The sequence below is a fragment of the Aquila chrysaetos genome, chromosome 21 (genome assembly GCF_900496995.4).
Source record: "Aquila chrysaetos chrysaetos chromosome 21, bAquChr1.4, whole genome shotgun sequence".
In the NCBI taxonomy this organism is placed as follows: Eukaryota; Metazoa; Chordata; class Aves; order Accipitriformes; family Accipitridae; genus Aquila; species Aquila chrysaetos.
In genome coordinates, this window is record NC_044024.1 from 18,098,428 (window position 1) to 18,121,796 (window position 23,369).

Genomic DNA, 23,369 nt, shown 5'->3' on the forward strand with positions numbered 1-23,369 from the left:
GAGGAGAGCCGGCGGCAGCGAGGAGAGCCGGCGGCAGCGAGGAGAGCCGGCGGCAGCGAGGAGAGCCGGCGGCAGCGAGGAGAGCCGGCGGCAGCGAGGAGAGCCGGCGGCAGCGAGGAGAGCCGGCGGCAGCGAGGAGAGCCGGCGGCGGGCGCTGCCGCTCTGCGCTTCCCGGCTGCCGCCACTGCGTGCCGCGCTCCGCCGGCGGGCGCCAGCCTGCCGCGCCACCCCAGCCCGCCAGGGGGAGCCGCTCCCTTCTCGCCTCCGCGCCGCGGAGCGGGGCCGGAGAGGCTGCCGGGAGCCGCCATCTTCTCGGCGTGCGGTAGGGGTCGAGCGGTTCCCGGAGCCGGTGCCGGCAAGGCGGGGGACGCGGCGCGGTGAGTTGTCAGGCGGGCGCGGCCGTGGCGCTCGCTACCCCGGGGCAGAGGGGGGGACGGGCTCCCCGGCTGCCCGCTCCGGCGGCTGTCGCTGCCCCCGGGCAGCTCGGCGGGGCTCCCCGCGCGGGGCACGGGTCTCGGTCCCTCCGCGGTGCCCGGGGCCCTCCCGCCCCCTCACGCAGACGGTGCCGGGGGTCCCGAGGGCGGGTGGGGACGCCGCTGCCCCGGCCTTTCGCAGGCGGCGGCGGTGGCGGCGGCGGGGGTGGTCGCCAGCCGTGGGAGGCGTTGCCATGGGGACGGGGCGCGCCCCCTCCGCCGTGCGCTGCCGGGACGGGCCGGGCCGGGCCGGGCCCGCCCCGCCGGGTCAGCCTGACCCCAGTCCCGGGGCCGGCAGCCCCCTCCGGGCGGGTCTGCGATCCGCGCCCCGGCTGCCAGCTCGAAGGTCCACGAGCGACTTTCCTCCGAAAAGAACGGTTAATGTTGTGTTCTCTTTACATAAGTAAAAGAAAAATTTGCTATGCTAATGTGCACTTTTGTGGTCGTCTTTGGTTCTTCTGACATGTTTGAATATTGTCTCCCCTTGCCCGCTCTTTCTTTTTTCTTTTTTTTTAAATTTCTTTTAAAATTTTAATTTAAATTAAATTTAATTTAAAATATTTTCTTTTTTTTCCCCTTTTTTTCTAGAATGCCCTTTCTGTCTCTTGTTAATAAAAATGCAGTTTTGTTCAGGTTTTCTATGGTAAGAATTCAGTAGCTGTTAATTCTGCAGGAAGAAGTTCACTGGGTGCACTTTTTTTCCAGCTGTAATTCAAACTTTGGCTCAAGCAGTTCTCTTTTGCACAATGGCTATGTATTTATGCTGGTATATTTCTCTTTAACAGTTAGTGTATTTCTGTTTCTGTACTACTGTCTCTCTGATGCTCCTGTCTTCCTGATAGAAGCCCTATAAATGGTTGTAAGAACTTTTAGTAGTTTCTGTCCTTTTTAACTGTTATTAATCTGCCTCTGCTAAAAAGTATAAATCTATTCTTGAAACTGCTTTTAGATATTTTTGCAGCACTACTTTCAATATCCCTTCATTGCTACAACCTTACATTGCATTTTAGTACTTCGTATAGCTAAGCGGAAAGATTTTTGTCCCTTAAATAAACAGTTAGAAACTGCAGGATCTTATGGTAGACCAATTTGGAAGGAAAAGCAACCAGCTGGGGGGGGCGGGGAAATCACTTTTTTGTCAGATACTTTGAAAAAAATCTAATACCTTACCAAAGAGCAGTAGGAGATATGTTAACTTAATCTACTCTTTGTTTATCTTTATTGTGAAATAAATCACCACATAACACAGAAGACAACACTGAAGTATTGTCTCTAAGAAAGCAGGTTTTCATGTGATGGATTTGTTGATTAAGCTTTTATTTGGATTTTTTTCATCTTCTTAAGTGCTTCATTTTGCTATCTACTTGACTGCTTTGAAGTTTTCTTTGAGGCTCTTTAAAAGAACACCCAACTACTTCTTTCCATAGAATATTTGGCACCTACAGCGTTGGCCAAGAAGCACAAAGGAACAAATTAATGATTGTTCTGTACCTCCTCTGACCTTGCCCTTTGTAACCAGCAGCAAAAGTGAAATAATTCTGATGAGGGTGGTTGTCTGGTTGTAGGTTTTTTTTGACTGCTCCCACTGATATGAGGCATACTTGCATTTGTTATCAGAACAGTAAGAAAACATGTGTTTGTATCTTGGTTTTCTGAAGTATGAAGATTGATTTCATTTCAGGCCTCTGTGTACCTGTGATAGTGCTTCTACATCTGTTGCTGTCCTCCCAGGGTGGGCGAGACAACTGCAGGGAGCTGAAGAGTTTCAGAAAATCCAATTTATAATCAGATGCAGAATTTCCTAGGAGAGAGAAGAGAAGGCTGGATTATTGGATCTTATTCCATCTGCTGTTACAGTCTTTCTCCTTTTTGCTGCCCTCTAGTTTTTAATGCCAGGATTTTCTTTTGCCCTCTTTGGATATTCTGGAGTTTCCCCAATCTTATGCCCCTTGCTAGTTTCAGTAAAACATCTGAATTTCAGACTTTTCCCTGACCTCAGACTCTTTCACCTTTAGAATATATTTTAATTTAGATTTCTTGGGCAAAGGATAGATTTTTAAAATTTCTTTTTTAATCATAGTTTTGGAGTTGTGCCTTTGTAAACTATGCTGAAGGTTATGTGAAAAGGAAAATTTTTAACCTTTGTTGTTTCTACTAACAGGAGTGTAAATTTTGGAATTTGTTCTAAAGGTTGGTGGAAAATAGAGAGGAGACCAGTATCTGCTTTGATTATTACTAAACTTGGCTGATTGGATACTAATTTCTTAGGGAAAAACTATTGCAAGTTTGCATTTTTTTGTTTCAGAAGTTAACAGCGTACAGTCCTTTGCTGCTTTTTGTTTTTCATAGCACATGGTCTGTCTTGCGGAGTTCTAATCCAAAATATTCTGAACATGACGATTGAAAGTCAGGCTCTAGAAATAGCAAGATTTCTGAACATGAAAAAAAGTAGCTCTGTGTGAAGGTTGAAAGTATGTTAAGACTGAAGAAGGCATGCCGCAAAGCTTGAATTGAATGTCACTCCTATCATATAAAATGTAAAATGAAGCTGCACATATCTTGCAGTTCGTTGTCCTTCCCCTTCTATGTTTCGTAGAGTTTCTTATTAAATAGAAAGGCAAGCGGAGTGTTTTCAACAGGTGCAACTTTCATATTTCACTTTTGGTACAATATTATAATTAGAATTAATCCCCAAGTCATCCCAATTTCCTGACAGACTTGAAATTAAAATATAGGGGATATTTCAAGACAGGTTTCCAAGTTTACAAGATGCTGAGTTGTGTGTGTGTATAAGTACATATATGTGTGTGTGTGTATGTGTGTAAAAATATATGTATAAATTCACGTCATTCTTTAATGGCAAAACATTCACGCTACTGATACCGGAAAGTATCATGATGCTGCTTCTGCATTAGGCTGCGGTTAAATGAATGTGAATAATGAACTAAGTGGCACTAGCATTATCGGGAGTATTAGCTGGGTGGAAGTGAACACCCTTGCCAGTGGGTGAGGCAGGAGGTGACAGGCTCTCTGTACTCGTGTGGTTTTACAACTTCTCTTTAGAATCCAGAAGATTCAGCAGTTTTGCTATGGCATTAATCATGTTGCTGTAGAGCTAAAATTCCATATCATTATGTCTCTCTGAGGAAAGATGCCCTGTTTTTTCATCTTTTTCTTCAATTATAGAATCACAGAATGGTTTGGATTGGAAGGGACCTTAAAGACCACCTAGTTCCAACCCTCCTGCCATGGGCAGGGACACCTTCCACCAGACCAGGTTGCTCAAAGCCCCATCCAACCTGGCCTTGAACACTGCCAGGGATGGGGCATCCACAGCCTCTCTGGGCAACCTGTTCCAGTGCCTCACCACCCTCACAGGGAAGAACTTCTTCCTTACATCTAGTCTAAATATCATCTAAAGATCTACATATATCTACATACATCTACCCTCTTTCAGTTTAAAGCCATTACCCCTTGTCCTATCGCTATATGCCCTTGTAAGAAGTCCCTCTCTGGCTTTCCTGTCGGCCCCCTTTAGGTACTGGAAGGCTGCTGTAAGGTCTCCCTTGAGCCTTCTCTTCTAAGTTTAAAGGATTTGTAAAAGGATGCAATATTAAAAGCTGGAGCACAGCTCCTACTCAGGAAAGGATATGCATCCCGGGGCACTGCAGGTTTTGCTAGGCATTTTTTACTATTCTACTTAACATACCCTCAATGACTGGGTATTTTTTTGTTTCTTACAAAAAGACCAGTAGCTCAACTTCTAGGGGTTACATTTCTATAGTGATACACTTTGTAATCACAGATTTAAACTTTCTTTCTGATCATCTGCTTCATAGTTGACAAAAGTAACTTGTCATTTCTACTTTTAGGCAGGTAGGAACTGCATAGCTTGCATAGCGCCCAAAACGTATTGGTAGACTTTCATGGATGGAAGTATGCTTCAAATTGTATTTAATACAACTTCCAAGCTGTTTTTTATTAGAGGGAAGAGTTCTGCAAGTTTAGTCTCAATTTCTTGGGGAAGAACTTGAAGCTAAATCAAATTCCTGTTAATAATACAGCAGTTAATGTAGTAAATGTTCTAAAGTAAAAACATAAAAATTAAATAAAACATAGATTTTATATCACTTGAATTGTATGACTAAAATGTAAGTGTGTAATATAAAAGTGTATAATATAAAAATATAATAAAAAAATTGATTCCCCCTCCCATGTGGTAGTGTTGTACTGAATTTGAAATGTATTTTCACAGTGAGTTGTGTAAGAATCCTTTTATAAGAGGGGGCAATAGTAGAATAATGAAGCAAATGAAGATACTGGTAGGAGATAGGGAAACAGGATGGAAAAACGAATAGGCTGATTTTCCAAATTGTTGGGCATGGGGGGGAAAGCCAGAAATGTAAAAATTATTCTTTCCCTATGATTTGCCTGAAAGAATACTTACAGTATCTCAATAAGTTTAAATGGTACAATTCATGCAACCTCATAATTAAAAATTGATAGCTAAATCATACACAGATTTCTGTATGATTTACAGGAGTACAGTGCCTTTCATGAAAAATATTTCATTGTATTTCTGCTTATGCAATGAATGAAACATTCATCTTACTGGAACAGCCAGAGAAACTTGAGACTGTCAGGACTGCTCCTTCCTTTTTTATAGTTTTGTTTTGTCTTGGTGGGGGGTTATTTGAAGTCTTGTGCTCTTGGTGTTGGCTCTCCTGATGTCTACTTTTACCTTTAGTCTCTCTTTCCATCTCTTTCTCAGTACACTTGAGGTTTGGTAGGATTTTTTTTGGTATTGGTTTGGGGTTTTTTTTGGTGTTTTGGGGGGGTTGGTGTCCACCCCCACCCCTTATTTTTAGGTACTGTCATCTGTAGGCAATTCATTTCAGTGGCAGCAGCTGTCAGAACTAAACCTTTGCTTTAGATAGATTTTCCTGTGTCCAAATTAAAAATGCCAACATCTCTTTCACACTTCACTTTGTACTAAACACTTAGCAAGGTGTGGTAGAGCTAAAATGATTTTCTCCAGACCTGTAGTCTTTCCTCTTCCTTGGTCACTTTGGATAATGCTGATTTATACATTCATTAATGGCTCTGATTGATTGTGTCTTATGTTTGACTTCTGACATCTCTGTAGGACTGTGTACTTAGGCTACAGCATGCCAGTTTTTTCTATAGCGGCTGGTATTTACTCCTTCCTTCCCGTACATACAGCTAAAGTTTGTCTGAAGACATTTATCTTGCAAGTTCACAAAAACAATTTTTTTTTTTCCTCTACCCCTGGCAGATGCAAATTTATCCCATTCTTATCTACTGAGAGCACTGCCATGAATCCATTCTTCTTTATTGCTCTATTCCATACCCATATGACTTCTTCATGAAGAAAAATACATTATGAAAATCATTCTCAAAATGGTATGTTTCTATTGGCCTGGTTATATTTATTTGTAAGATGGAGAGTGTGTAAAAGTCTTTGTGATTAGAGTCAAGAATTAGGAGGATCTAATAGCCTACTATAACCTTGAGCAGCTGACTGACTTCCTATGATGATAAACCCTGATGGGAAGCTAAGTAGGACCTGTTTGAAAAACAGACAAATGAAGCTGAGCTGATGGATTTATGTAAGCTTTGGCACTGAATCAAAAGGCGTTGTGTAGATACATACCCTCTTGATAAGATAAAGAAAAAAAATCTCTAAGCAGAATTTTTTTTTAAAATGGCTATTGATAATAACATGTAAATATGCTAAGATTTTTAAACACTGTTTAAATAAATCCTGTGTTTCTTGTGGTTTTAATCTTTATAAGTATGATTTCAGTTAGCAGCATGCCCCTTCCTTGATCTAATTGCAGCTGAGCAGGCACAAAGTGAAATTCAGTGAAGTGACATATGCATAATCTGTGTGTCAGCTGGTACAGTATGTTCTGTTTGATATTTACTTGGTGCACTACTCTCACATTTCAAAATTCAGTCAACAATAAACACTAACATTGCTCTCATAGTCAGCATGTCAAGCAATAGAAGCTCCATGTTTATGTACCCTTTGGTCAGGAACATGAGGCTGTGCAAGAAGGTTTCTGACTCGGACATTACTGCCATGCTTGTCATGTGAAAGAATTAAAAATAACTCCTTATAATGCCAGTCTGTTTTAGGATTAAGGATGGAAATAATCATGTCTAATAAAATATACTTGAAAGAGAAAAGTGGGTTCTATACTTTTTCTTTGAAGCATTTCAGATCTAGGTAATGCGATGATGTCATATTTTTGCATAAAATCATACCTCTTAATATTTTTAAAGCTGAATTGAACATGTTTGTCTTGCAAAACCACAGTACAATTTTGCATTTTGAGTAAGTTAACATTTTTGCTATAAATTCTTGTCTTTATTTTTCCTTCTGAAACGTAATCAATAGACTATATAAATTGGTACTTCGGCTTGAAAGTGGGAGGTGTCTTGTGACAAATACCTTCAGATGTTTAAAAGCAGGATTAAACTTGGCTCAGCTTCTGGCATTCTTTCAGGCTAAAATAGGCTTTGTTTACTCACTGCATATATAAGAAGATATATAATGCTTCAATAATAATTAAAAAAAATCTCGGTTTTGTAAGTGAAGATGAACTTTAACATTTCTGGACATTCTACTTTTAATTCATATGTGATTGATTAAATCTGTGCAGAAAAGCTTAATTAACTTCCGTATACATAAAGTATACTCTCTGAACTCGGGTTTGCTGCTGGTATGTATTGTAAAGTCTTGTGTGCACGTCTTAGTTGGCTGCTTTTTATGAATTTGTGTTTCTTTGCCATAAACAATTCAAAATTTTACCTTCAGTTATTTTTCTTCTGCAGTTAATGTTTGTCTGAGTGCTGTTATGGTGCAAGCTATTGTTCAGTAGCAGCATTACTCCAATTAGTTGGAGTAAGGCAACTGTTAAAATACCTGTGTAGAAATACTACTCCTAAGCTAGTTTTAATTTTACACTTTGAACAGTTGCTTTTAACAGTTGCTTGAAATAGAAATAATTAAACTTGGTATTGCATTTAAAGTAGTACTAATCTTGTATTTAAAGCAGTACTTACACAAGCGAAGAGTTTGCCTCAATGCTTAATAAATATGTTAATGTCTTTTTCTCTCAGATAAAATTATACTGAAATGTAAACCAACTGTGTTTAGAGGGGCTGTCGTAAGGAAAGGGCTTCATAATGTGGATGGAGCATTGTTAAAGCTAGCACATACCTGTGAGGGATTTGTCCTGCTTCTGTCACTGCAGTATTTAGACGTGGTTTTGAGAGGCTTCTAGAAGGATGGTTGAATCTTTCTGCTCCAAAAGATCAAGATTAAGTAATGTGGTTGATATAATTTGAAACAGTTACTTCATATTAAAGAATTGATCTGTGGTGATTGGACCTTCTGTCAGTACTCGCTGCTCTTTTGGTATGTGCTTTTCACACTGTTTTCATTGTGAGGATCGAGATAGATTGCTTACCTCCAGAGAATCCAAATGTGGCAGATATTTTTATTATCGCCATGTTGAGGATGTAATTTTTTTTACTCACCGTGTTAACAGGAGGAGTATCGAAGTATTTGTAGCGTTGTAGAAAAATATGCTTGAAAGAATAAAGCCGCTCATCTCAATGTTGTGAGTGATTAATGCATTATGTATAGGTATATTTAGTTTTATCCTAATGCTTATTTCCAATTATATTTTCCCTCAATTGTTAGAACTTCCAGTACAGTACATAGAGATATTTTTTTTCTGCTTCAGATACCACTGTTACATCTGGCTGAAAGGCATTGTCTTGTAGTTTCCATTGCAGTTGAGGGTGGTACAGATACTGAATTTTAGGTAGTTCTGTTAGCTTATTTTTGCCTAGCATTCACAGTTAATTAAAAGTAATCAATAAAACGGAAAAAGAACATCTTGGTTAATTGAATATCATCTCCATCCTGTCTCTAATATTTCAGTTTGGTCTTTGATCATCTTCCTTCTCTCTTTGTGTCTTTGCTCAGGTGTTTCCTTCTCAGTTCCTTAGTGTCATTAAAACACGCACACATCTTTCCAGGACACACCAAGAGGATCGACAGAGTGAGTGGAGTAAAACTAGTACAAACTGATTTAAGTAATAGTTTAGAACTCGTGCTCTTATTTCCATTAGGAAGGTCTGTCATATATGAGGTGTACGACCTATACGATATTTTGAGTTCTGCAGCTTGTATTTTTAAAGGTGAGAAGTTATTTGGGAAGAAGAAGAGAAAATGCACAATTAAATATTATATGTTTATAGGCACTCTGAAAATGAAGCCTGCTTTAAAAGAAATGGGGTCTTTGGAATGAAATTATCTAAAAAGTAGATGTTTGCCAATTGCATGAAATAAAAATTTTCAGAATTTTCAGCTTATATACTAAAAAAAAAATAAAAAATGTTATGATATTTCTTAAATTTTTGGATGTTGGAGGGGGAGAGTTTTAGTGAAAGAATCCAGAAAAGTACTGCAAGATGCAGGCTTGCTCATGCAGCGTAAGTATGATTTGAAGATTGTCCCCGTCAGAGGGCACTGGAGAATCTGGGCCTTAGTTAAGATACAATATTTATTCAAATTGCTTTGGTAAAATACCTTCTTTAACTTATGAAAAAGAATGCCTTACTGTAAGCAGTGCATTCATGTTATAATGAAGTTTATATATATATATGCACCTGGTATATATTAATCCATTTTTTATTCTTTATGCATACAAGACTGCTATATCAGACTTCTTTTAAGAATGGCAGATTTTACTATGAGTTCTGATAACAGAGCAGTTAAGTGGTGCTTAAAACAGAACATGTAGGTAGTTTACGAGAAGTGGGGGCATAATTAATTCTGTCTCTTAACTGTTTTTTAACTTCATATATCATAGTGATCATTGTAATATGTGGTCACCCCATATAGCATAAGGAACAAAAAAGCACAAACCAAGGGTGATCTTTGTGTCACCAGTAAATTCTTGAGATAATGTCAGGCTTGAACCTTGGTCTGTCTCTACCCCAGATTTCACTAAGGACAGGGAGGTCGAGTTACAGAGAATGGCTGAGTAGATCGCGTCTGATTTGCCACAGTAACTTTGTATGCAACAGATCAAAGACCGATGTAGAAGCTCTATTCTGATTTTAAAGTAAATATAAATGAAAAAAAGTTAGTATGTAAAAATTTAAATAGGATGAGTTGGTTTTTTGCTGTTTCTGAACTCATTTGTATATAAGTAAAATAGAAATTAAGATATACTGCTAATCATACATTGAAAGCATATGCATTTGTTTTATTTTTTCAACAGATATTTTGAAAAGGAGTCTCTAGAGGATGTGAGGTAGGCTTTGTTTGCCACCTTGTAGAAAGTCTTTTAGGCATGCAGATAAGAAAATTAGTATGCAGCTAATGGTATTTGAGTAATACAGATTATTTTATGAATGCAGTGAAGTAGTAATGGTGATAGACCCATAAGGTCACTCGAGATCTCTACAGAAACAGTCCTAGAGGATTTAAAATAAGATCTTAAAAAGAAATAAACATGAACTTTCAAACTTTTGCTATAAAAATTGATTGTTTTCAATATACACATGTATAGTAAAAAATACATGTATTGTGACAGCTTTCATATTACTACATGTAATTACTGATTTCCCTCCCCCCCCCCCCCCCCCCCCCCCTTCAAAGTCAAAACAAGCATATAGGTCATATTTGTAGGTCAGTCAATGTAATTTATTCAGAAGCTATTTTTGAATTTGCTAAGCTAAAACAGAAAACCACAGTATAATTTCTAGTGTCATTACATTAGTCACGAACTGACTTACAGAAGGAATTAAAGCTGGTGTTCCGAAGTAGTCTTGTATCCATGATTACATGAAGCAAGCATGCGGGGTCTCTAACGTCATATTTTCTCAACCTGCTTATAGGTGAATTATCTTTGTCATCTAGGCAAAGGAAGCAGCGATCCTGCAATGCGTAGTCATTTTAATTTTCCCCTCCCCCTTCTGAACTTTAAAAAGGGTTTTGTCCTTCCTGTAGAAGCTAAACCTGGTATTATATAAGCAATTATTATAATTGTAACATCTGCATTGACCTTACAGAAAGTATAATCAATATTAATGCAGGTGTTGAGGAAGGAGCATGTTGAGGAAACTGAATTTTTACCTGATGGCCTACCTTACAAAGGTGAGGACTGGAAATAGATACATTTCAGGATGGAGAAGGACACTTGTTCAAATAAATACATATTCTGTTCTTCCTTATATGCATTTCTTTTTGCTAATTGCTGAATTATTATTGCTTTGTCCTAGGAAGTCCATTTGGGCAGTTTCATAATAATTTTATTTACCACTTAATAAAGCAGTAAGTTTGAGATGTGTATCAGCAGTAGCCTGTGTTTACCGAAGACTTTGTAAGTCAATAATATCACCGCACTTGTCAGGACAAGAGATGAATTTTTACTGTGCTCTGACTTCATCCATCTTGGGATGAAGGTGATGACTGCGTCAGTTTGTGGTTCTTGCACAGGACCTGCGGGACCCAAGTTGCTTTTTTTTCATCCCTGTGAAAGAAGGGGCTTGTCTGAGTGCTTTTAGCAGCCTTCTGGCGCAGGAGGGCGCATGGCAGGACTAGCAGTCGGTACTCGCCCTGGAAAAGTGTAGGCAGGAATAGGAATGTGGTAAGGAGAATGACATTCCTTCAGGGAGGAAAAGCTGAGGTGATGGCAGAGGCACAGGAACTCTTGATAGGGAGCATAGGCAGGGTGTGGGGAAGTGGAAGCAGTTTGCTGGGTGTGAATGCTAGTGCTGGGTAGTCCAAGACGCTGACCTTAAAAGCGGAGCACAGCACTTTGGTGAAATGCCCCGGTGAAACATCTGATAGTTTATTTCACGAGATACTTGGCTAAAAGGAAAACTGAGATGTATGTCTTTACAATATAACACAAGTCCAAAGGCTTGTTTCTTTCTGATGATGGTTTTACCAGTTGATGCCCATCTATAATGGGCATGGTGGTCACGGCCTTTGTATGGGGAAAAATAAAGATAGTTGTGTTTCAGAACTGGGCTGTAAAATCTTGCAAATGTGGTCTGGCTTAGATCAGTATTTTAAATTCAATATCTTCATATTTCAGGTTCGGAAGCCTTTTGGCAGGGTTTTGCCCAGAGCTTTTGTTAAATATTTTGTTGATTTCATTCTTGCAATGTTTATTTGTTAATGAGTAGAACCTGCTTTTAAAGCTGTAAAAGTATAAACCTGTGTGTTTTCCAGGTAAATTTTTATTGGCCTATAAAACTTCATGATCTTCCTGCCTTTCTTTATGGATTGTGTTTTTATTTTGCTTTTAATGTTCTGGTGTTTGCCTCTGCGTGGCAGGGGAGGCAGGCAAGGGTGAGATGGGAGGGAAGAGGAAGAGGTATTATTTTAATACATAAAGGATGGCTGGTTTGATCTAGCCAGTTTCCAGGCTTGCATATGGGTACAATCTATTCTTCTGTCTGTGAAATTAAAACATTTATTCTTTGTTTAGGAAATCTGAAAGGAGAGCCCTACTTATGAAGAGATGACGTGTAATGTCCCAGATAACATCTCTGAAGCTTGTGCCACTCCAGACACTGACCGTGACCAGGAATGGGCACAGGAACACTGCCGGCTAGGAACTTTTGTTGAATTTCCACTTAGCTGTCCGGTTTCGACATCAGCACTAGCACAAGCTGGCTTTATTTATACTGGAGAAGGTGACAAAGTGAAGTGCTTCAGTTGCCATACAACTATTGAAGGATGGGCGCCTGGGGATTCTGCAGTTGAGACACACAAAAAGCTTTCCCCAGATTGCAAATTTATTACTGAATCTACCTGTCTGGAAAATAACATACATCCTCTTGCTCAGAACTACCAGCATAGAACTGAAAACGGTTCCAGCAATTCAGCCCGCCCATGTACTCTGGATGACGCATCTGATGTGGAGGCAGATTACCTCCTGAGAACTAGGCAGGTTGTGGATATGTCAGATACTTTGTATCCTAAAAACCCTGCTATGTGCAGTGAAGAGGCAAGATTAAAGTCTTTTCACAGCTGGCCCCTCAATGGCCAGTTGACACCAAAGGAATTAGCTAATGCTGGATTCTATTATACGGGTGTTGATGATCAAGTGGCATGTTTTTGTTGTGGTGGAAAATTGAAAAAGTGGGAACCCAGTGACAGAGCTTGGTCAGAACACAGAAGGCATTTTCCCAAATGCTTTTTTGTCCTGGGCCGGGATGTTGGAAATGTTCCAAGTGAATCTATTCCTGCTGAGCTTGGGAGCAGTGGTTTGAACAGCGCACAGCATCCAAGGAATCCATCTATGGCAAAATATGGAAGACGTTTACAAACATTTTTAACTTGGATATATCCTGTTGACAAGGAGCAACTTGCTGAAGCTGGGTTCTATAGCATAGGTAAGCCAGATCTTAAAATGACTGATATCTTTTACAAGGAAATTTTATGTAAGTGTCTTGTTATGAAAAAATAAGCATTTTTTTTATTCTAATATGGAATGATTTGCCAGAATTTCTTTACTCTGTAAACTACTTTTCATAGTTCTTGTGTAAAATGATATACATTATATCCAGTATTTTTACTAGCGAAGTATAAACTTGATCATAAATTCATTTTTAGCAGTAAAACATTAAAGTGTGTTTTCCTTGCCTTCTAAAACCCTTATAATACATCTTGCACAATGACAATTATTGAAGTTAATATTTTTTAAAAAATGAAGTGCTGTCCTTCCGCTGTCTACCTTAGGTCTAAGGAGTGGGCCTGTGGCCCATACAGAAGCCTATGAACAAGACAATCCAGATTCTGTGCCATTGTTTTTAGTTAACACGTGTTTGCATTATCATAGCATTCAGACACACGAAAGTAGCAAATGGCAAATGCAATTACTACCTACTGTAAGAGCTTTATGAAGACAATGACTCCAGTGGAACAGCTTTTACTGTTAGACATGTAGTGTATGACTTGGATAAAACTCCAGTGTCTTTGTGCATTGGTTTCCCAATTAGATTGAATCGCCCAGTCCCATTCACACTCTTTGAAATTCTTCACTGAGAGATGCTGTATGAGTGGAAAGTGTTGTTCTTATTAGGTCACGAAGAAAAGGGGATTATCTGGGATAATTTCTTGCTCTCATCTTAATTGGCTGCTATCTTAGTAGCTCTTGGAAGAACTTTTAAATCTGATTACATTTGTTTTACTTGTGGCCATAAATAAAACCTTTGATATGTTCTTGTATGGGTGATACATGGGCAACATTTGTACCCAATTTATTGATTTCTTCTTGGGTTCCTAAAACCTAGCTTCTCACAGACAAATGAGATCTGTATTGTGGAGGTGCACTAAATTGGCACCAGCTTATCAGACCTGATGGCTGTTCAAGTTACTTCTGTGAAAACTGTTTCCTGTGGCCTGAGAATGATTTAGCTCTGTAGGAAAGATACCTCCTCTCATTTCAATAAACACAATATCTAAGCAGTTTCTGGTGCAGTCTTTGATTCCAGTAGGCATAGTGCTAGAACAGAGAGAATGCAGTTTCTCATAACATCTCCTCAGTCATTTATGCTACTGCACTATAGAGCCCATTAATCTTAATGGTGAGATGGAGGACCAAAAAGGCAGGTAAACATCCTTAATTCTTTGTGGTAGACTACTTCATGGCTTGTTTACCAGTGGATTGAGCTATTTTATAATAGATTATTTTTAGCTTTTGCTTTTTATCTGTATAATTACTTGCTAAAATAAAATTCAGGAATATTTCATGTGACTTTTTTGTATTTTCTAAGCTCAATTCTCTCCTGAAGATTTGTTTCAAATCATATATATTATGTTGTCCTTGAAAATGGAGTTCTTTTTAGTTACAATTGCTAATCAATAAAATAAATATTTTTTCTTAATGATGTAACATTTTAGTTGAAAACTTACTGTTATGCCTACTAGAAGTATGTAACTTTATTCTTGTATGTTTCCTCAGGTAATGGTGATCATGTGGTTTGTTTCCACTGTGGTGGAGGATTGCAAGAATGGAAGGAAAATGAAGACCCATGGGATCAACATGCCAAATGGTTTCCTGGGTAAGGTATTTCTTACTGTTTTCTTGTTGCATGTCTGAGTCTTATTTACAGTATATTATGTTTTAATGACAGAGCATACTAAAAAAGGTTTCAGAAGGTTGACTGTGGCTTAACATCATTTAGGTTAATATTAATTTAGATTAATATTAATTTAGATTAAAAATTAAAAACTGAATTTTTTTTAGTTGCCCTCCTCCACTTCCTTCTCCTTTATTTTTGTCATGTAGGCACCAAAGGAATATCAGTTAATCTTCCATGGTTTATGTTTTTCCTTTTCAATAAGTAGAAAAGATTTTAAGGAATTTTTTGCATGGGGTCCTTATTTTTGTTGTTCCATCTGTTCTGCCTTCTGTAGTCCTGCTATTATATGTATAATCATCAACATATGCTTTAATGTTATATTGGAGGCCTCAAAAGAGGACATTAACCTAATGTCTTCTTTGAGAGGTAGGAGGGAGTTCTTCTGCAGTGGGTGGGAAAGAGAACTAAATCTCAAGAGGCTGAGGGCACAACTAACTCGTTAGAGGTGATCAGTCTGAAAGGTTGCCCTGAAGTTTTACCTTCTGAATAACTTCACTTTGAAGTCAGCGGTGTTTGTATGTCAGCTTGTTTGTAGGAATTATTAAAGGGAAGAGAAGTTTTCTGTGTCTGGACTTAACTGAGGTCTCAGCTAGCAGAATTGTTAAGTTTTGTGAATACTTATCTGATTATTTTTTTTGACTCGTTATCCAAGCACTGCATTCTAATTGTTATTTTCATAGCTTCATACATGCCAAAGTTTGTAACTTACATCAGGATACAAAATGACTATACTTCTGTCATGGTGCAAACAAACCTGAAGAAGTCAGTAGTGATACTGAATTCAAAACAGACTTCTGTGTAATTTTAAAGGATTGGGGATTCCAGACCCAGAAGTAGTTTTTAGAAAGATTGCCAATTTTGTCTAAAATCTGTCTTGAGGAAAGGAGGAATAGTATATGACTCATCATTTCTTACAGGTGCATAAAAGCTGTCCAAGTACAAAGACTTAGTTACTTGTATAACATTGATAAAATCAATGTCTTTTATGTGTTAGCTGCCAAATTTGTCTTCTGTGGTGAAAGGGTCTCTGGAAGCTGGAAGTTAGTATTTATGTATTAGCTGATCCTTTTTTCAATAGTGGTACAGGCAGCTTTTAATTATTAGTCTCTGCCACTTGAAAGAGATGCCATTCCAAGTTTTCCGCTTGGTGCAGTGAATGGTTAAGACACATTTTCTTGCTACATTTCACTCCTTATATGAGTTTGATTTTGGTTTAGGTTGCTTAAATTATGTCAGATTTGATTACTTTCTCTCAGATCACTAGCTGTCTTATATGGAGTTTTTGTTTGCACATCAACTTCAGTGGCAGTGTATCAGTCTCACAGCATGCTGTCTGTGCCCATGAACAGGACACCATGAAGGTGAAGTAACTGCTGAAGCTAGAGAAGGAGGAGGAGTTATTGTCGAGGAGTTACTGCATTCCTAAATCTTCTGGTAGGGAAGAGCTCTGCCCAGTAGCTGGGACTGGTTGGAAAATAGTGAAAGTAAGCACGTAAAGCACTTGTCTGACCAGTGACTGCTTTTCTTTGATTGCAAACAACTAAAAGAACCAACATTTTAACATAATGTTTGTTTTTCATTGGAGTCTTTACTTTTGTAAACCTGTGGCATCAGCTGTCATGGCCAACAAGTCTTAGGTTTCTGTTTCACCAAAAATGTGAAAAAGGTAAGTACTGCTGAAGTGATTAAGATGTTTTTAGAAATGTTTAAATGACATTACTGATGTTGATTAAATATTTAGAGATTTCAAAAGCAAGCATTTTATATGATGTAGGAAATGTATCGAAGCTTTTCAAAGTTACGTAGTCAATTTTTGTTTGCTGCTTAGGCGGTTTTATTATAACTAAATATTTTCATTTATAGGTGCAGATTTGTGAGAAAGGAAAAGGGGCTAGAATTTATAAATAATGTTCACTTAAGAGATGGATATAGGGATTCAACAGTAAGTGTCTTGCTTATTAATCAAATATAATCTTGTTAAAATAGTAAACAGTCTTAACATAATTTTCATATGAAGTTACTGTTCTAATTATATGCATGTCATTTAGTCCTCCTGCTGCTTCTTTCACTGGCAGAAAGTGAAAGACATCAAAGTATATTTTGGTTCTGTCATTCAGGGTTTATAGATCTCACATTTCTCCTTAGCTGGGTTATGGGTCACAGGTAGGGTACCTTGTATATGTTGTATATTTAGTACTGAACAAGTCCTGGGTTTTTTAATAGCCTAGGAACCTAAGGTCTACAGTGAATAATTTCCTTATTCAACTGTAGTAGATCATTTTTCTTTTCTTGTTGGTAGAGCGTTGTTAAACTTGTATGCAGTCACTAAAAAGTAAAACAGATGCTATTTTAGAATTCTTTGATAAACTAAGAATCATGTACATATGATTATAGCAAAGATGGGTTAAAATGAAAATTTAAAACAATATGAAAGACATAACAGAACACCAATCCCTTTGCAATTGTCCAGAGTAGATTTAATAGCTTTAGTCAATAAAAAACTGAGATCAAATAGCTATTTTCTGTCTTGTAACTGTATAGGTTTCCTTCTATCTCCTCCAGAACTGTAATTTTGTCTTGTTTATATTTCACTTTTAGACAGAAGCTGCTGAAGGGACAGTACTTCCTAAAGGTATTTGTTTAAAGAAATAAATCCCAAACAAACAACTCCCCCTATTTTGGAATACCCGTATTTGCATGTATAGTAAAGGAAATGGTTAATTTAAAAAATAACCCTATTACATTTTTAAATAAAGCATGACAGGCAAATTGTTGGATGATACTCTTCCATTGCTTCATTGCTTCTAAAGAACTGTGGAATGAATTTTATTTCTCTTAGGGGAAATCTAATCATGGTTGGATAAATATTGTAAAGTAAAGATTGTAAACCATGGAAGAAGTACGTATAGGAGGCAGTCTTATTTTTGCAGCTAGTAAGTATGCATCAAGTATTGAATTAGTAGTGCTGTGGGATGAATGTTAAAGAATACTGAACTGAAACAATCATTGTTGCTTTTCATGAGGCAGGAAGAGTTGGTCTGTTAAATGGCAAGGACTAGGAAGCCGAGAAAGCTTAAATAGCTTGTTATGTGTTCCAGTATTACACATTCCTGCAATGTTTTTCACAAATACCAAGCAATAAAAAGACAAGATAGTTAAAGGGGTAGTAGGAAGACAGTCAAGCAGCTTCATCCCAGGGAATGATAGCTGTTGCTAATAAAAGCGGTTACACAAAACCTGTTTTAGAAATCTCTCACACACTGCTCATTTATGAGACGGAAAATTGGGTTAAAAATTTTGCTCTTTGAACAGTCTTACTAAGTAAAGAAGAAATTAGTCATTTACATGTAATAGAAGAACTGGAAATAAGACACACTGCTAACAAATCTATTAAAAAAAAATTACATTGAAAAGGAGAAGGGGGAGTTCCAACAGACTGAAAAATGGTTTCCCAAAGTAGTGTCGTGTCTTATTGTGGATAGGCTTACTTGCTTGCTGATTGCGCTGTGTTTTGGTTTTGTAGATTCAAATTATTTATTGGTTTCTCTCAACATATGCATGATTATTTATTTTCTTCCCTGAACTGAATTAAAATTAATGTAGTGTTACCAAATACTTACGTATCTATTGTGTCTTGGAATTTTGGATGAATTTCAGTTAACATTCAGTTACGGAATTTGTGATGTTAATTCTATAAGACATTTTATTTAAGAAGTTGAAGTAGTTGATTTGAATGGCAAAAAAAATGAGGTTGTTCAGCCTGGAGAAGAGAAGGCTCCGGGGAGACCTTATAGCGACCTTCCAGTACTTAAGGGGGGCCGACAGGAAAGATGGGGACAGACTCTTTGACCGGGAGTGTAGTGATAGCACAAGGGGTAATGGTTTCAAACTGAAAGAGGGTAGATGTAGATTAGATATAAGGAAGAAATTCTTCCCTGTGAGGGCAGTGAGGCACTGGAACAGGTTGCCCAGAGAGGCTGTGGATGCCCCATCCCTGGCAGTGTTCAAGGCCAGGTTGGATGGGGCTTTGAGCAACCTGGTCTAGTGGAAGGTGTCCCTGCCCCCATGGCAGGGGGGTTGAACTAGATGATCCTTAAGGTCCCTTCCAACCCAAACCATTCTATGATTCTATGATCTGGGAGGATTTCTATATTTTAAGTAGATGAAGGGAGACTGAGAAATCTAGGATGGAAGACATCTCAAATCTGCGGGTTTGGGTGTTTTGACAATGCAGTTGTTACAATTAGCAAAATTCTCAAATTGGAAATATGGTTCCTTTGGCTAGATATTTGCAAAGGTGTCTTAGAGTACTGTAGTGAATACTGTCCGATAATCAGATTCATCCTTGTTAAATTTTTTTTTTTTTTTTTTAATTTCTTGTTTTAGATGATCTCTTACAGAATCCTTTGGTACAAGGTGCCATAGACATGGGTTTCAGTTTGTCTGAGATTAGGAACACCATGGAAAAGAGATTGCAGATGTCTGGAGAAAGTCACACATCTGTTGAGGATCTGGTAGCAGACTTAATAAGTGCTCAGAAAGAAAATACAAGGGAAGAAGGACCAAATGAAATCCCAGTTGAGCAAGATGAGCTTATTCAATTACAAAACCTCTGTGTGTACTTTCATATCAGCTCTTTAGTCTGTGAAATATACCTTATTGTTATCTGTTTATTCTGCCCTCTGATCCAAGTCTTATCTAAAGTGAAGTTACAGTATTGTAACTTAAAATTCAAGAGATTTATTTTTGGACATAAAAAAAAGCTGAACGAAGAGGGTGTTAAAATACTTGAGCGTAGCAGTGTTTATAAATATTGTCTGTAAAATAAGTAGTATTAATACCTCAGAAGTGTATAATATTGAAATAATAGTCCAGTGTGCTTCTGGGAAAGGTTATACATGCGAACTAAAAAAACAAAATTATTGTGACAATGATATTTAAAAATAAAGGCAAGAATAACTATAGATGTGGTGACTGTGGTGGCAAAATGAAATAGACACAGCAACATACTGTCAAATATTCAGTATATTCAAAATGAAAAAAATCTTTGTGGGGATTATTTTATTTTCCTTCTTGGCCAATAAGAAAAAGTGTACTTCTAGATGGTGTTTCTTTTCAATTATTTGTGTTCCAGCTATGCTGGGACATGCAAGTTATGCTCAGAAAGCCATTGTGGTACACTCTGCAAATAGACCAAAACCAAGATTTCTAACTTGGGAGACTTGTAGTTTAAGACAAGTGTATGAGTGAATTCATAGGGAGGAAAAAGACCTTCTGGTTGGCATGATAGGCAGAGATCTTACCAGCCCACTATTTTAATAAGATTTTTAATGGACATTATGGGGGAAAAAGAACTTGCAATGAAGATGGACACTATTTTTGTGCTTGGCTGTATGGAGCTTTCCCCAGGTGGCAGGGGAAGGCTTTTGAAGTTTGCATTTTCAAATGGGGCATACTGGAATAACAAAGAGCTCACGTACAATGCAAAATTGATTCTTTCTGTATTACAAATTTTTAAGCTTTTGAAGTATGGGCATTTTGAAAATGGAGGTAGGGAAGGAAATCACATCCTCATTCTTTTCATTGAGGAAACTCTCTGAAAAAAAAGAAAAAAATCCAAATTACTTAACCAGTATCAACGAGCCTTTCTTTCATCTTCTTTACAAGTTTTGGGAAAGTTGTCAATTGGAAGTCTGTGAAAAGAATGGTTCCTGATTGAAATACGCATATCCTAAATTCTGTAGATATTTCAAGCTCTTGCAAATATAGATAGCTGAATTCCCTGCTTGCATTGGCCTAGGAGATGTAATGTGATGAAAGGGGAAAAAAAAAAAAAGAGGATTCCATGCTGCAGCTTGGTTTCCTATGTCTTGTAATTTTTTTTTTCCTGTTTAAAGGTGTGACCTTTAAATCATATGAAGAAAACCTTGTCCTTGTGTGTAAAGAAAAAAAAAAAAAAGAAAGATTCAATGGTACTAAGTATGTTAACTTCTTATGTGTTTATTTTCCTTAGATCTCAGTACTGAAGAGAAGTTAAGACGCTTGCAGGAAGAAAAGCTTTGTAAAATCTGTATGGCTAAAGACATATCAGTCGCCCTCATTCCCTGTGGTCACCTAGTTGCCTGTAAGGAATGTGCTGAAGCACTTAATGAATGCCCTCTGTGTCGTACAAATATTATGAAAAGACAGGAAATTTTTATGTATTAGTAAAATATACAGCACTGTGAATGCAAACGTTTCTTGCTTTATTGCTTTAAATACATGTCATGTAATGTAAAAAATGCAGTTAATTCCAGGATCTAATCATATGGCAGTACTTAGATTTTTCTGCTGTCAAACTCTACATACATTTTAACATTTAAATAATTATTTTCCTTAAGCGAATTTTTTGTATATAAAAAACAATATTAAAAGGCAAATATATATATTTTGTAACTTCAATTCATAAACCTGATTTGGGAAAGCCTAAGTAATGCAAAGCTTTATTTATGTGATCATTCCTTTGCTTCACTTTGGTAGGACTCTGTACAACTGAAGTTTATGCAAATACAGTTGTATAAAGAGTCAGGCCCTATATAAAATTTGTAAATAAGTGAATTTAAAAAATTGTTATATACATGTATATTGTATCTGAGATTTTCGCTTCTCAAAAATGTTATGCAAGATTGAAAATGTTATCTTATTTCTGTAACCTTGGTTGTGACATAATTCAGAGAATATCCGTAAACCTGCTGCTGCAATATTTCACCTTATGTTTGCTACTGCTACTTTTTAAGTTTGTTTTGATATATAATTCCTGTCTCCTCATTTATTTTTTCTGGTTTAGATGTATAAATTGGATTCCGTAAACTCATTTTAGCAATCCATTTTTCACAAAAATCCTTCTGTATATAAAAGTACATTAATTTCATTCCTTAAAAGAGAACTCAACAGAAATGAAGGCGATTTTACGTACCTTGTGCCCTTCATGAAAGGAGCGGTCTCATTTTAAACTTGCCCCCTTACACAAAAACGTGTTCATTGTTTGATTTTTTCCTTGTTTTTTTAACATTGTGCATTATCCTAACTCATTTATCTGCTAATACTTTGCAGTGCTTCTGTTTGTCTATTTTTTTCATAAGAGATCAAACTCTATCTCCATGAAAATGCTTTTTTCTAAATTTTATTTTTAATTCACAAGTAACATTAGAAATCTTTCATTTTTGTTCTTGTCAGTTTGCAGCATTTAAATTAAAGTTAAGAACTATTCTAGTGAGGGTCACCTTAAAATACTTAATAAACTATTTCTTACTGGACTGATCCTCAGTTCTCCAATTAAAAAAGTATCATAGCTTTGTATTTAAGTACAGCTGGTTTACGATCTCTCTACTTAATTATGTGACTTCCTTATTTTGTGGAGCTACTAAGATGTTCTGTGCATATATTTTTATCTTTGAGTCCTACACACTGAGAGATTTAGAATATAAAATATACAGAATATAGTTTTTCACGATAAAACTTTTGAATTCACTCCACAGAAATTTAGTGTCTACTTTTTCTATTTTTTAAATATGCGCTGTGATTATATGCTGGTGTAATGTTATGAATATTTAAAATAAAGTGCAATCCAGTTGTTCCTTGATCAGCATTTTTGATGGTCACATGCAAAAAAAAAAAACATAACAGAAGGTTGCTTTCTGTTGCTTTCTTGTTTTGTAACTCAGCTGTTACTAATTTAACCTGAGTGTTATTAAGGATAACAAATACATTTGAGTTGGAGAGGAAATAAAATCTATTGTTTGTATAAATTAAGGTTTGTTAATTATAAAAGTAAAATATGTTAATTTTGCTATTTTTTGTAATAAATTAGAATTTGTTTCTTAGGAATACATGATGACCAGAAATTCATAAAGAATTCGGCAGAGAAAGGTTTTATTTTGCCTTTTTGTGCCTTTGGGAACAGTTTAGTGTTTCAGATAATTCATGCATATGGGGATTTTTCAAGACAGATACAGACTGGCAATTCTGACAGGCTTGTTTCTAGCTCCCACTTTCACGTACAGGGAGGGTTTTCTGTACTTTTCAAGGGAAATTAAAGCAGGGGGGGTGTGTTTGCCTGTGAGCTGGTGTATCTTGCCTGAAATAGCTTGTTTAGTTAATGTTGCAAACCATGTTATGCTGACTTGCTTAAGCAGATGGTTTGTTACCTAACCTTGACCTAAGTCATGTGAGAGAGACTATCTGGATGAGCTGGATCCAACTTACAGGCTGCAGAGCTTGGCACGCAGCTCGACAAAGCCCTGTCTGGGAAAGAGATTGACCAAATTTTACTTAGAACTGTTACAAAACTAAATCCTAGTAAGGAGATGATTTTGGACGTAAGTATAGTCTGTAAACTGTCCGAGGAACGCCTGGAAGTCGGTCACAAATAGTACCTTCTAAACTGAAATGGAAAGCAAACACGTTGTCCAAATAATATTCAAGCAAAGAGCATAAATGCTTCATGTTAAAGCTTGTTAACTTTTAAAAGGTATACTGTATCTCTTATTGTAACTTTCTGATAAATGTTATAAAAAGTATAGCTATAATAGCAATTCAAATTTTAATCACTTAGGAACATTAAAGGGTTAAAAGCCTGTTAGCAAGACAACAAAATAACTGCTCTGTAGGTTTAGGTTTTTAAAAAATCTATAATCAGAGTTCTGTTCA

General features: G+C 37.3%; 1 protein-coding gene across 12 annotated transcripts; it reads left to right on the forward strand.

The window, feature by feature from the left end:
• Positions 1-271: 271 nt before the first annotated feature.
• On the forward strand, positions 272-22,468 carry LOC115333630 (X-linked inhibitor of apoptosis). 12 transcript variants are annotated; one of them, XM_029996850.2, is made up of 9 exons: positions 287-377; positions 8,497-8,572; positions 9,800-9,832; positions 12,020-12,929; positions 14,501-14,600; positions 16,545-16,623; positions 17,280-17,313; positions 19,068-19,295; positions 20,695-22,468. In XM_029996850.2, the coding sequence occupies exons 4-9, from the start codon at positions 12,053-12,055 to the stop codon at positions 20,886-20,888; spliced, it is 1,512 nt and encodes a 503-aa protein (XP_029852710.2). In that variant the 5' UTR covers positions 287-377; positions 8,497-8,572; positions 9,800-9,832; positions 12,020-12,052; the 3' UTR covers positions 20,889-22,468. The 12 variants fall into 12 exon arrangements, with proteins under 12 accessions (XP_029852718.1, XP_029852710.2, XP_040974886.1 ...); XM_029996848.2 differs by lacking the exon at positions 287-377 and adding an exon at positions 7,025-7,222; XM_029996851.2 differs by lacking the exon at positions 287-377 and adding an exon at positions 7,786-7,920.
• Positions 22,469-23,369: the final 901 nt, after the last annotated feature.

Coding starts and splice junctions, on each gene's coding strand:
- LOC115333630 (XM_029996858.2), top strand. CDS start 12,053: ATGACGTGTAATGTCCCAGATAACATCTCTGAAGCTTGTGCCACTCCA. Junction 14,601..16,544: donor CATGCCAAATGGTTTCCTGG/GTAAGGTATTTC, acceptor TTTCATTTATAG/GTGCAGATTTGTGAGAAAGG. Junction 16,624..17,279: donor ATGGATATAGGGATTCAACA/GTAAGTGTCTTG, acceptor TTTCACTTTTAG/ACAGAAGCTGCTGAAGGGAC.